The sequence below is a fragment of the Vigna angularis genome, chromosome 8, assembly GCF_016808095.1.
Source record: "Vigna angularis cultivar LongXiaoDou No.4 chromosome 8, ASM1680809v1, whole genome shotgun sequence".
Lineage (NCBI taxonomy): Eukaryota > Viridiplantae > Streptophyta > Magnoliopsida > Fabales > Fabaceae > Vigna > Vigna angularis.
The window spans coordinates 21,400,915-21,415,816 of NC_068977.1; the positions used below are offsets into that span (position 1 = coordinate 21,400,915).

The 14,902-nt window shown below is 30.9% G+C and overlaps 3 protein-coding genes across 3 annotated transcripts; all 3 read right to left on the bottom strand.

Moving 5' to 3' along the window:
- Window positions 1–2,394: 2,394 nt before the first annotated feature.
- On the bottom strand, window positions 2,395–4,175 carry LOC108318674 (sugar transport protein 10). The gene is made up of 3 exons (XM_017556214.1): window positions 3,717–4,175; window positions 2,973–3,596; window positions 2,395–2,850 (listed from the first exon to the last, which is right to left on the bottom strand). The coding sequence occupies exons 1-3, from the start codon at window positions 4,173–4,175 to the stop codon at window positions 2,395–2,397; spliced, it is 1,539 nt and encodes a 512-aa protein (XP_017411703.1).
- Window positions 4,176–7,189: 3,014 nt separating this feature from the next.
- On the bottom strand, window positions 7,190–8,970 carry LOC128193751 (sugar transport protein 10-like). The gene is made up of 3 exons (XM_052867846.1): window positions 8,512–8,970; window positions 7,768–8,391; window positions 7,190–7,645 (listed from the first exon to the last, which is right to left on the bottom strand). The coding sequence occupies exons 1-3, from the start codon at window positions 8,968–8,970 to the stop codon at window positions 7,190–7,192; spliced, it is 1,539 nt and encodes a 512-aa protein (XP_052723806.1).
- A 3,014-nt stretch (window positions 8,971–11,984) lies between these two features.
- LOC128193752 (sugar transport protein 10-like) lies at window positions 11,985–13,765 on the bottom strand. Its single transcript, XM_052867847.1, has 3 exons — window positions 13,307–13,765; window positions 12,563–13,186; window positions 11,985–12,440 (listed from the first exon to the last, which is right to left on the bottom strand). The coding sequence occupies exons 1-3, from the start codon at window positions 13,763–13,765 to the stop codon at window positions 11,985–11,987; spliced, it is 1,539 nt and encodes a 512-aa protein (XP_052723807.1).
- Between the last annotated feature and the right edge of the window lie 1,137 nt (window positions 13,766–14,902).

The window sequence follows — 14,902 nt, forward strand, 5'->3', positions numbered from 1 at the left end:
AGACAAATAAAAACCAAAAGTTTACAATAACTTTCTTTCTTTCTAGAATTTGGCTCACATCAATTCAATCCTAAATCACCCTTTTACGCTCAATCCAGCACATCATATTAGTAACAACGCACCACACAAATTATCCAAATAACAACATACAAATGATATAATCCTAACACAACTTTATGACATAACTACCCTAATTTTGAGATATCAAAATGAAATTCGTTTTCAAGATAAAATGTTAATTTGTAACCTAGTTATTTGCTCATTTTTTGAAAATCTAATTTTGTAAAATAAAATTAAGAAATTCTTCTTCTTTTACTTGAGTTAGAAAACATAACTATTCTTCAACCAAAACCAAAATAAAAACTTCAATATTTTCATGTGTTCAATCTCTTAATTTGATAGTGGCGGCCACCAACCACCACAATTTACTGTTTATTGTTTTATTTGTCAACAACAAAAACCAATGTAACAAAAGGTGTCATTAATTGTAGACTTTGTTATTGTCTTGACAATCCTACAATAAAATAGTATCAACAAGAGGATCTTACAATAAAAAGTTATCGTCCATAACATCTCATGACTGTCTTAATGTAAAAGGTTATCACTTGGATGACCTAAATCATGAACGAATCCAAAGATTTCGTTGACCTTAATATGATCATCAATTTAACTTATTTGATGATATCATGTAAACACATGAGACAAACTTAAATAAAAATAAAAAAACTTTTGAAGGATTTATTGTGAAACTCTATGTCGATGATACCCTAAATTAGTATATACAAACTCTGAAGCGTTCAATACATAAAACCTATTTTTGGTTTCCAATCCATGTGAACAAGTCATACTCTTTTGTTTTTCTATGTTTAGTTATAATTTTTCAACTTCTATTAAATTAAATTCCGTTAACTATTCTACCTCCATCGGTTAACAATAAGTAATATTCGTTTAGATGAGCATGTCAATATTTTCATTGATATTTTAAGTATTTAAAAGAACTTTTCCTTTCATTTACTTCCACTAAGTTCAACTAAAATATCTTCAAGAAGGGCGTTCCCATTCTTTGAAATTCTAATTTTGTAAAATAAAATTAAGAAATTCTTCCTCTTTTACTTGAGTTAGAAAACATAACTATTCTTCGACCAAAACCAAAATAAAAACTTCAATATTTTCATGTGTTCAATCTCTTAATTTGATGGTGGCGGCAACCAACCACCACAATTTACTCTTTATTGTTTTTTTTGTCAAACCTAACACAACTTTACGGCATAACTACCCTAATTTTGAGATATCAAAACGGAATTCGATTTCAAGATGAAATGTTAATTTGTAACCTAGTTATTTGCTCAAATATCAAAATTCTAATTTCACACCGGTTTCAATTCAAACTAAAATTAAACACTATTTACATAAGTGGTAATTGATATTTAAACACTATAAGTTAACATTTAAATAATATATACACTTCTTGTAAGGTTTAAAGACGTTATCCATCCATTAGCTCGTTCATTGATTAAACTTACTTATTTTCTTCTTTCAGACTTTTACCCTTATCATAGAAAATGTGAATGTGATTATTTTCTTGGCAAAAAGTATCTTAGAACACTCACATCAAAATAGAAAAAGTCCCTGTAGAAAGAGAAATGCCCTTAAAAGAAAAAAAATATCCAATATTTTCATTTGTTCCATCTCTTAATTTGATGGTTGTTACCACCAACCACACCAATGCACTGTTTCTTCTTTTATTTGTCAAGCCTAACGTAGTTTTAGCACATAACTACCCTCGTATTGAGATATCAAAATGGAATTGGATTTCATGATAAAATTTTAATTTATAAATTAGTTATTTGCTCAACTAAAATATCGGAATTATAATTTCACACCAATTTCAGTTCTTACTAAATTTAAACACTAAGTGGTAATTGATATTTAAATAGCATAAGTGATCGTAAAATAATATCTAATTTTTTGAGAAGTTTAAAGCCATTATCCATCCATTAACTCGTCCATTGGCTAAACTCACTTAGTTTATTCCCCCATTCTTTTACCTTTGTCATAGAAACCGAGAATGCGATTTTTTCTAGCTAAAACGTATCTTAGAACACTCACATAGTGTTTCTTTGTCCAATAATAACTTGTCATGGACATGCATTGAATCCTTTGACTTGTTAATAATTTAAATATTTTATCATTAAAATCAGGCTTAGGACAAAATCTAGCAAAATCCAAACAATATTCTAAACTATTATTACAAATATGTAATATAAAAAAATTCGATGTTGGATGAGTATATGTATTACGAATCGTAGGAATTATGTAATTACAATGAGCTGTTTGAGAAAATGATAGAAATTTTGTTGGTACGAGTAAATGAAGAACTTGATCAATCTAATCTCAAACTGTAGTCATACGAGGATGCCCACCAGTGGCTACATCATCCGGAATAAATTTCCCCCAAAACCAATGCGATTTCCAAACTTGATTCATTTCTTCAATTCGAATATTCCTTGTCTCAGGCAGGAGCAAGGCAACAAAAATGGTCATGATAAGCACAAATCCAGCAAAGAAGAAGAAAAGACCAAACTTCAAGTGACAAAGCATGGTTAGGAAAACTTGGGCAATGACAAAGGTAAATAACATGTTTACAGCAACATTGGTGCCCTGACCTGCAGATCGAACCTCAAGAGAGCATATTTCACTAGGAACCAACCAACCTAGTGGACCCCAAGACCATGCATATGCTGCAACGTACGCACATATAAAGAATAAGAGAAGACCCGCTTCTCCATTGGTAAAATAGCCTTCACCACTCACTCCAAACTTTAGAGCAATCATGATTCCGACAGCAAGCTACACATATTATGAATTTCAAAATTAGTTGTTCACGGTAACGAATGAATTTAGTGATAAAACTGTTATTTTTAAATATTAAAATAACAAACATTATTTATCAATTAGGTTAAGGTTTTTACCTGACAAATAAGCATTTGAATCCCACCTTCGAGGAACAATATCCTTCTTCCAAACTTGTCCACAGAGAAAATGGAAACAAAAGTTGCAACCACATTAACGCCTCCAGTGATAACTGAAGACATAAGGGAAGTATCATTTCCAAAGCCTAAAGTTTTAAAGAGGACAGGAGCATAAAACATGATGACATTGATGCCAGTGAATTGTTGGAAAAAGGGAATCAGAGAGCAAAAAGTGAGTTGAGGTCTGTATTTTGGTTTTGTAATGTTCTTCCATGGATGTTCAACATCTTTGGCTGCTTTAGCCGCATTAACGAGGTCTTGGAACTCCTCGTCAACATTATCCATGCCACGAATCTTTTGCAACATTTTCTTAGCTTCTTCTTTTTTACCTCTTTCGATTAAGGAGTTAGGGGTGTCACCTAAGAAAAGAGATCCTACACATAGCATGATTGCAGGAACTGCACCAGCACCTAAAGAAATTCTCCAACCATATTCTAGTTTCCCAGTGCCGTAATTAATAAGGTTTGCAACCAATATGCCAATTGTGATCATCATTTGAAATCCAATGTTAAGTGCATCTCTTATCGATGTTGGAGCCATTTCAGACAAGTAGACAGGTACAGACTATTGGAAATAATAATAACAAAAAAGAAAAAGGAAATGTTAAAAACAATTTAATAATGAAGGTTTCCCCATAGTCATATAACCAAATTGGAAAGCATTGACAATGATGCAAAGCCTTACCTGATTACAATATCCAACACCAAAACCAAGTAATAATCGACCTATGATGAGCATTTCAATATTGACTGCAAAACCGTTCAACAACGCACCAACAAGGAAGAATAAACCACCTGCAAACATTGAGGTCTTGCGTCCCATCATTCTTGTGGTGGTGGAAGCAAAGAAAGAAGCTACCAATGCAGCAAGATATAAAGAAGAGGTGAACAAAGTAAGGAGTTCGTTGTCAAATTTGCAGTATTGACTTTCATGGAGAGACTCATCTTTCATTTTTTTATAAACACTCGGAAAGAATTTTAATAAGAATGGTTCCATGGAAGTCACTCCTCCCGTGATTCCAAGATCATAACCAAACAGTAGACCGCCCATGGCTGCTACAAAACATGTGACCAACACGAATAATGTGATCTTACTTTCATATTGTCTTCCATTTTCTAGAGTAGCAGAAGCTCCACCTGCCATCTTTAAAATGTTATATTTTAGTTGGATCTCTTTCTTTCTCTTAAACTTTCTTTCTTTTTCTACATATGAGATTTTAGGAACTTGCTTTATAATCTAAAATATGCTAATAATAACATCTAACGGATAAGGATGAGTTATAAAAATAAAATAACTTCGCTAACAATATAATATCTTTTTATGCTTCTAATTATCTATCATGTTGTTAATAGCCAAACTGGTGTGTATTGTTATTTGTTTCACGTTAGAACTCATAAGTTATTTTAAGGACTTAAAGATAAGAACTAGTTAGTGAAAATTTAAAGAGTCGTTGTTTTATAAACCAAGGTTAATTTCGTCATTATCGGTGATAATAATTTGTTTATAATTAAAGAACATCGATTAATACTCAATTTATTTGTTCATACGTTGATATTGCGTTTATAACAATTTATTAAGAAAAATAACAAAATTTTAATTTCATAAACTAAACTGCTTTTACTGAAATTTTGAATAATTGATGAAAAAAAATGTATGCACAACTTATTTAAGAGACAGTTGAATACTCTTGTTTGTTTGTCTCTTGCAGAAAAGAAATAATTGACTTTCTAATACTCGATTCTAAACCTCAAGTCATATAAGAAAGAAGAGAAAAATAAATTTGTGATTCTATTACAACAATATATTCTAAGAAAGATAAATCGGTGCACCAAGCTTGTAGTTTGAACCAAAAAGAAAAAAAATTAAATAAGAAATTTTATTAAAAGAAAGTTCACAAGTAACCAAAACTTAAGAAAAAAGAACTGAAAGGAAAATGCCTATTTTTTAAATTATTAATTTTATGTAGTATTATGCTTCACAAAGGAGAAATTTCATTAACATGTTTGGAGGACTAGAAAAGAAAACAAGTTCCAAGAAAACAAATCTGCACATATTTGACTTAAATAATTTATTTTTCATGAAAGGATCCTTAGTTTTAGTTCGTATTATTATCGTTTTATTTCTCCAACTAATTCCTTTTTTCTTTTAATGATTCTGTTTTATTTTATTTTTGTTAGTTAGTATTGATAACTTCGTTTCGGCATTTGATGACAACAACAAAAACCAATGTAACAAAAGGTGTCATTAATTGTAGACTTTGTTATTGTCTTAACAATCCTACAATAAAATAGTATCAACAAGAGGATCTTACAATAAAAAGTTATCGTCCATAACATCTCATGACTGTCTTAATGTAAAAGGTTATCACTTGGATGACCTAAATCATGAACGAATCCAAAGATTTCGTTGACCTTAATATGATCATCAATTTAACTTATTTGATGATATCATGTAAACACATGAGACAAACTTAAATAAAAATAAAAAAACTTTTGAAGGATTTATTGTGAAACTCTATGTCGATGATACCCTAAATTAGTATATACAAACTCTGAAGCGTTCAATACATAAAACCTATGTTTGGTTTCCAATCCATGTGAACAAGTCATACTCTTTTGTTTTTCTATGTTTAGTTATAATTTTTCAACTTCTATTAAATTAAATTCCGTTAACTATTCTACCTCCATCGGTTAACAATAAGTAATATTCGTTTAGATGAGCATGTCAATATTTTCATTGATATTTTAAGTATTTAAAAGAACTTTTCCTTTCATTTACTTCCACTAAGTTCAACTAAAATATCTTCAAGAAGGGCGTTCCCATTCTTTGAAATTCTAATTTTGTAAAATAAAATTAAGAAATTCTTCCTCTTTTACTTGAGTTAGAAAACATAACTATTCTTCGACCAAAACCAAAATAAAAACTTCAATATTTTCATGTGTTCAATCTCTTAATTTGATGGTGGCGGCAACCAACCACCACAATTTACTCTTTATTGTTTTTTTTGTCAAACCTAACACAACTTTACGGCATAACTACCCTAATTTTGAGATATCAAAACGGAATTCGATTTCAAGATGAAATGTTAATTTGTAACCTAGTTATTTGCTCAAATATCAAAATTCTAATTTCACACCGGTTTCAATTCAAACTAAAATTAAACACTATTTACATAAGTGGTAATTGATATTTAAACACTATAAGTTAACATTTAAATAATATATACACTTCTTGTAAGGTTTAAAGACGTTATCCATCCATTAGCTCGTTCATTGATTAAACTTACTTATTTTCTTCTTTCAGACTTTTACCCTTATCATAGAAAATGTGAATGTGATTATTTTCTTGGCAAAAAGTATCTTAGAACACTCACATCAAAATAGAAAAAGTCCCTGTAGAAAGAGAAATGCCCTTAAAAGAAAAAAAATATCCAATATTTTCATTTGTTCCATCTCTTAATTTGATGGTTGTTACCACCAACCACACCAATGCACTGTTTCTTCTTTTATTTGTCAAGCCTAACGTAGTTTTAGCACATAACTACCCTCGTATTGAGATATCAAAATGGAATTGGATTTCATGATAAAATTTTAATTTATAAATTAGTTATTTGCTCAACTAAAATATCGGAATTATAATTTCACACCAATTTCAGTTCTTACTAAATTTAAACACTAAGTGGTAATTGATATTTAAATAGCATAAGTGATCGTAAAATAATATCTAATTTTTTGAGAAGTTTAAAGCCATTATCCATCCATTAACTCGTCCATTGGCTAAACTCACTTAGTTTATTCCCCCATTCTTTTACCTTTGTCATAGAAACCGAGAATGCGATTTTTTCTAGCTAAAACGTATCTTAGAACACTCACATAGTGTTTCTTTGTCCAATAATAACTTGTCATGGACATGCATTGAATCCTTTGACTTGTTAATAATTTAAATATTTTATCATTAAAATCAGGCTTAGGACAAAATCTAGCAAAATCCAAACAATATTCTAAACTATTATTACAAATATGTAATATAAAAAAATTCGATGTTGGATGAGTATATGTATTACGAATCGTAGGAATTATGTAATTACAATGAGCTGTTTGAGAAAATGATAGAAATTTTGTTGGTACGAGTAAATGAAGAACTTGATCAATCTAATCTCAAACTGTAGTCATACGAGGATGCCCACCAGTGGCTACATCATCCGGAATAAATTTCCCCCAAAACCAATGCGATTTCCAAACTTGATTCATTTCTTCAATTCGAATATTCCTTGTCTCAGGCAGGAGCAAGGCAACAAAAATGGTCATGATAAGCACAAATCCAGCAAAGAAGAAGAAAAGACCAAACTTCAAGTGACAAAGCATGGTTAGGAAAACTTGGGCAATGACAAAGGTAAATAACATGTTTACAGCAACATTGGTGCCCTGACCTGCAGATCGAACCTCAAGAGAGCATATTTCACTAGGAACCAACCAACCTAGTGGACCCCAAGACCATGCATATGCTGCAACGTACGCACATATAAAGAATAAGAGAAGACCCGCTTCTCCATTGGTAAAATAGCCTTCACCACTCACTCCAAACTTTAGAGCAATCATGATTCCGACAGCAAGCTACACATATTATGAATTTCAAAATTAGTTGTTCACGGTAACGAATGAATTTAGTGATAAAACTGTTATTTTTAAATATTAAAATAACAAACATTATTTATCAATTAGGTTAAGGTTTTTACCTGACAAATAAGCATTTGAATCCCACCTTCGAGGAACAATATCCTTCTTCCAAACTTGTCCACAGAGAAAATGGAAACAAAAGTTGCAACCACATTAACGCCTCCAGTGATAACTGAAGACATAAGGGAAGTATCATTTCCAAAGCCTAAAGTTTTAAAGAGGACAGGAGCATAAAACATGATGACATTGATGCCAGTGAATTGTTGGAAAAAGGGAATCAGAGAGCAAAAAGTGAGTTGAGGTCTGTATTTTGGTTTTGTAATGTTCTTCCATGGATGTTCAACATCTTTGGCTGCTTTAGCCGCATTAACGAGGTCTTGGAACTCCTCGTCAACATTATCCATGCCACGAATCTTTTGCAACATTTTCTTAGCTTCTTCTTTTTTACCTCTTTCGATTAAGGAGTTAGGGGTGTCACCTAAGAAAAGAGATCCTACACATAGCATGATTGCAGGAACTGCACCAGCACCTAAAGAAATTCTCCAACCATATTCTAGTTTCCCAGTGCCGTAATTAATAAGGTTTGCAACCAATATGCCAATTGTGATCATCATTTGAAATCCAATGTTAAGTGCATCTCTTATCGATGTTGGAGCCATTTCAGACAAGTAGACAGGTACAGACTATTGGAAATAATAATAACAAAAAAGAAAAAGGAAATGTTAAAAACAATTTAATAATGAAGGTTTCCCCATAGTCATATAACCAAATTGGAAAGCATTGACAATGATGCAAAGCCTTACCTGATTACAATATCCAACACCAAAACCAAGTAATAATCGACCTATGATGAGCATTTCAATATTGACTGCAAAACCGTTCAACAACGCACCAACAAGGAAGAATAAACCACCTGCAAACATTGAGGTCTTGCGTCCCATCATTCTTGTGGTGGTGGAAGCAAAGAAAGAAGCTACCAATGCAGCAAGATATAAAGAAGAGGTGAACAAAGTAAGGAGTTCGTTGTCAAATTTGCAGTATTGACTTTCATGGAGAGACTCATCTTTCATTTTTTTATAAACACTCGGAAAGAATTTTAATAAGAATGGTTCCATGGAAGTCACTCCTCCCGTGATTCCAAGATCATAACCAAACAGTAGACCGCCCATGGCTGCTACAAAACATGTGACCAACACGAATAATGTGATCTTACTTTCATATTGTCTTCCATTTTCTAGAGTAGCAGAAGCTCCACCTGCCATCTTTAAAATGTTATATTTTAGTTGGATCTCTTTCTTTCTCTTAAACTTTCTTTCTTTTTCTACATATGAGATTTTAGGAACTTGCTTTATAATCTAAAATATGCTAATAATAACATCTAACGGATAAGGATGAGTTATAAAAATAAAATAACTTCGCTAACAATATAATATCTTTTTATGCTTCTAATTATCTATCATGTTGTTAATAGCCAAACTGGTGTGTATTGTTATTTGTTTCACGTTAGAACTCATAAGTTATTTTAAGGACTTAAAGATAAGAACTAGTTAGTGAAAATTTAAAGAGTCGTTGTTTTATAAACCAAGGTTAATTTCGTCATTATCGGTGATAATAATTTGTTTATAATTAAAGAACATCGATTAATACTCAATTTATTTGTTCATACGTTGATATTGCGTTTATAACAATTTATTAAGAAAAATAACAAAATTTTAATTTCATAAACTAAACTGCTTTTACTGAAATTTTGAATAATTGATGAAAAAAAATGTATGCACAACTTATTTAAGAGACAGTTGAATACTCTTGTTTGTTTGTCTCTTGCAGAAAAGAAATAATTGACTTTCTAATACTCGATTCTAAACCTCAAGTCATATAAGAAAGAAGAGAAAAATAAATTTGTGATTCTATTACAACAATATATTCTAAGAAAGATAAATCGGTGCACCAAGCTTGTAGTTTGAACCAAAAAGAAAAAAAATTAAATAAGAAATTTTATTAAAAGAAAGTTCACAAGTAACCAAAACTTAAGAAAAAAGAACTGAAAGGAAAATGCCTATTTTTTAAATTATTAATTTTATGTAGTATTATGCTTCACAAAGGAGAAATTTCATTAACATGTTTGGAGGACTAGAAAAGAAAACAAGTTCCAAGAAAACAAATCTGCACATATTTGACTTAAATAATTTATTTTTCATGAAAGGATCCTTAGTTTTAGTTCGTATTATTATCGTTTTATTTCTCCAACTAATTCCTTTTTTCTTTTAATGATTCTGTTTTATTTTATTTTTGTTAGTTAGTATTGATAACTTCGTTTCGGCATTTGATGACAACAACAAAAACCAATGTAACAAAAGGTGTCATTAATTGTAGACTTTGTTATTGTCTTAACAATCCTACAATAAAATAGTATCAACAAGAGGATCTTACAATAAAAAGTTATCGTCCATAACATCTCATGACTGTCTTAATGTAAAAGGTTATCACTTGGATGACCTAAATCATGAACGAATCCAAAGATTTCGTTGACCTTAATATGATCATCAATTTAACTTATTTGATGATATCATGTAAACACATGAGACAAACTTAAATAAAAATAAAAAAACTTTTGAAGGATTTATTGTGAAACTCTATGTCGATGATACCCTAAATTAGTATATACAAACTCTGAAGCGTTCAATACATAAAACCTATGTTTGGTTTCCAATCCATGTGAACAAGTCATACTCTTTTGTTTTTCTATGTTTAGTTATAATTTTTCAACTTCTATTAAATTAAATTCCGTTAACTATTCTACCTCCATCGGTTAACAATAAGTAATATTCGTTTAGATGAGCATGTCAATATTTTCATTGATATTTTAAGTATTTAAAAGAACTTTTCCTTTCATTTACTTCCACTAAGTTCAACTAAAATATCTTCAAGAAGGGCGTTCCCATTCTTTGAAATTCTAATTTTGTAAAATAAAATTAAGAAATTCTTCCTCTTTTACTTGAGTTAGAAAACATAACTATTCTTCAACCAAAACCAAAATAAAAACTTCAATATTTTCATGTGTTCAATCTCTTAATTTGATGGTGGCGGCAACCAACCACCACAATTTACTCTTTATTGTTTTTTTTGTCAAACCTAACACAACTTTACGGCATAACTACCCTAATTTTGAGATATCAAAACGGAATTCGATTTCAAGATGAAATGTTAATTTGTAACCTAGTTATTTGCTCAAATATCAAAATTCTAATTTCACACCGGTTTCAATTCAAACTAAAATTAAACACTATTTACATAAGTGGTAATTGATATTTAAACACTATAAGTTAACATTTAAATAATATATACACTTCTTGTAAGGTTTAAAGACGTTATCCATCCATTAGCTCGTTCATTGATTAAACTTACTTATTTTCTTCTTTCAGACTTTTACCCTTATCATAGAAAATGTGAATGTGATTATTTTCTTGGCAAAAAGTATCTTAGAACACTCACATCAAAATAGAAAAAGTCCCTGTAGAAAGAGAAATGCCCTTAAAAGAAAAAAAATATCCAATATTTTCATTTGTTCCATCTCTTAATTTGATGGTTGTTACCACCAACCACACCAATGCACTGTTTCTTCTTTTATTTGTCAAGCCTAACGTAGTTTTAGCACATAACTACCCTCGTATTGAGATATCAAAATGGAATTGGATTTCATGATAAAATTTTAATTTATAAATTAGTTATTTGCTCAACTAAAATATCGGAATTATAATTTCACACCAATTTCAGTTCTTACTAAATTTAAACACTAAGTGGTAATTGATATTTAAATAGCATAAGTGATCGTAAAATAATATCTAATTTTTTGAGAAGTTTAAAGCCATTATCCATCCATTAACTCGTCCATTGGCTAAACTCACTTAGTTTATTCCCCCATTCTTTTACCTTTGTCATAGAAACCGAGAATGCGATTTTTTCTAGCTAAAACGTATCTTAGAACACTCACATAGTGTTTCTTTGTCCAATAATAACTTGTCATGGACATGCATTGAATCCTTTGACTTGTTAATAATTTAAATATTTTATCATTAAAATCAGGCTTAGGACAAAATCTAGCAAAATCCAAACAATATTCTAAACTATTATTACAAATATGTAATATAAAAAAATTCGATGTTGGATGAGTATATGTATTACGAATCGTAGGAATTATGTAATTACAATGAGCTGTTTGAGAAAATGATAGAAATTTTGTTGGTACGAGTAAATGAAGAACTTGATCAATCTAATCTCAAACTGTAGTCATACGAGGATGCCCACCAGTGGCTACATCATCCGGAATAAATTTCCCCCAAAACCAATGCGATTTCCAAACTTGATTCATTTCTTCAATTCGAATATTCCTTGTCTCAGGCAGGAGCAAGGCAACAAAAATGGTCATGATAAGCACAAATCCAGCAAAGAAGAAGAAAAGACCAAACTTCAAGTGACAAAGCATGGTTAGGAAAACTTGGGCAATGACAAAGGTAAATAACATGTTTACAGCAACATTGGTGCCCTGACCTGCAGATCGAACCTCAAGAGAGCATATTTCACTAGGAACCAACCAACCTAGTGGACCCCAAGACCATGCATATGCTGCAACGTACGCACATATAAAGAATAAGAGAAGACCCGCTTCTCCATTGGTAAAATAGCCTTCACCACTCACTCCAAACTTTAGAGCAATCATGATTCCGACAGCAAGCTACACATATTATGAATTTCAAAATTAGTTGTTCACGGTAACGAATGAATTTAGTGATAAAACTGTTATTTTTAAATATTAAAATAACAAACATTATTTATCAATTAGGTTAAGGTTTTTACCTGACAAATAAGCATTTGAATCCCACCTTCGAGGAACAATATCCTTCTTCCAAACTTGTCCACAGAGAAAATGGAAACAAAAGTTGCAACCACATTAACGCCTCCAGTGATAACTGAAGACATAAGGGAAGTATCATTTCCAAAGCCTAAAGTTTTAAAGAGGACAGGAGCATAAAACATGATGACATTGATGCCAGTGAATTGTTGGAAAAAGGGAATCAGAGAGCAAAAAGTGAGTTGAGGTCTGTATTTTGGTTTTGTAATGTTCTTCCATGGATGTTCAACATCTTTGGCTGCTTTAGCCGCATTAACGAGGTCTTGGAACTCCTCGTCAACATTATCCATGCCACGAATCTTTTGCAACATTTTCTTAGCTTCTTCTTTTTTACCTCTTTCGATTAAGGAGTTAGGGGTGTCACCTAAGAAAAGAGATCCTACACATAGCATGATTGCAGGAACTGCACCAGCACCTAAAGAAATTCTCCAACCATATTCTAGTTTCCCAGTGCCGTAATTAATAAGGTTTGCAACCAATATGCCAATTGTGATCATCATTTGAAATCCAATGTTAAGTGCACCTCTTATCGATGTTGGAGCCATTTCAGACAAGTAGACAGGTACAGACTATTGGAAATAATAATAACAAAAAAGAAAAAGGAAATGTTAAAAACAATTTAATAATGAAGGTTTCCCCATAGTCATATAACCAAATTGGAAAGCATTGACAATGATGCAAAGCCTTACCTGATTACAATATCCAACACCAAAACCAAGTAATAATCGACCTATGATGAGCATTTCAATATTGACTGCAAAACCGTTCAACAACGCACCAACAAGGAAGAATAAACCACCTGCAAACATTGAGGTCTTGCGTCCCATCATTCTTGTGGTGGTGGAAGCAAAGAAAGAAGCTACCAATGCAGCAAGATATAAAGAAGAGGTGAACAAAGTAAGGAGTTCGTTGTCAAATTTGCAGTATTGACTTTCATGGAGAGACTCATCTTTCATTTTTTTATAAACACTCGGAAAGAATTTTAATAAGAATGGTTCCATGGAAGTCACTCCTCCCGTGATTCCAAGATCATAACCAAACAGTAGACCGCCCATGGCTGCTACAAAACATGTGACCAACACGAATAATGTGATCTTACTTTCATATTGTCTTCCATTTTCTAGAGTAGCAGAAGCTCCACCTGCCATCTTTAAAATGTTATATTTTAGTTGGATCTCTTTCTTTCTCTTAAACTTTCTTTCTTTTTCTACATATGAGATTTTAGGAACTTGCTTTATAATCTAAAATATGCTAATAATAACATCTAACGGATAAGGATGAGTTATAAAAATAAAATAACTTCGCTAACAATATAATATCTTTTTATGCTTCTAATTATCTATCATGTTGTTAATAGCCAAACTGGTGTGTATTGTTATTTGTTTCACGTTAGAACTCATAAGTTATTTTAAGGACTTAAAGATAAGAACTAGTTAGTGAAAATTTAAAGAGTCGTTGTTTTATAAACCAAGGTTAATTTCGTCATTATCGGTGATAATAATTTGTTTATAATTAAAGAACATCGATTAATACTCAATTTATTTGTTCATACGTTGATATTGCGTTTATAACAATTTATTAAGAAAAATAACAAAATTTTAATTTCATAAACTAAACTGCTTTTACTGAAATTTTGAATAATTGATGAAAAAAAATGTATGCACAACTTATTTAAGAGACAGTTGAATACTCTTGTTTGTTTGTCTCTTGCAGAAAAGAAATAATTGACTTTCTAATACTCGATTCTAAACCTCAAGTCATATAAGAAAGAAGAGAAAAATAAATTTGTGATTCTATTACAACAATATATTCTAAGAAAGATAAATCGGTGCACCAAGCTTGTAGTTTGAACCAAAAAGAAAAAAAATTAAATAAGAAATTTTATTAAAAGAAAGTTCACAAGTAACCAAAACTTAAGAAAAAAGAACTGAAAGGAAAATGCCTATTTTTTAAATTATTAATTTTATGTAGTATTATGCTTCACAAAGGAGAAATTTCATTAACATGTTTGGAGGACTAGAAAAGAAAACAAGTTCCAAGAAAACAAATCTGCACATATTTGACTTAAATAATTTATTTTTCATGAAAGGATCCTTAGTTTTAGTTCGTATTATTATCGTTTTATTTCTCCAACTAATTCCTTTTTTCTTTTAATGATTCTGTTTTATTTTATTTTTGTTAGTTAGTATTGATAACTTCGTTTCGGCATTTGATGACAACAACAAAAACCAATGTAACAAAAGGTGTCATTAATTGTAGACTTTGTTATTGTCTTAACAATCCTA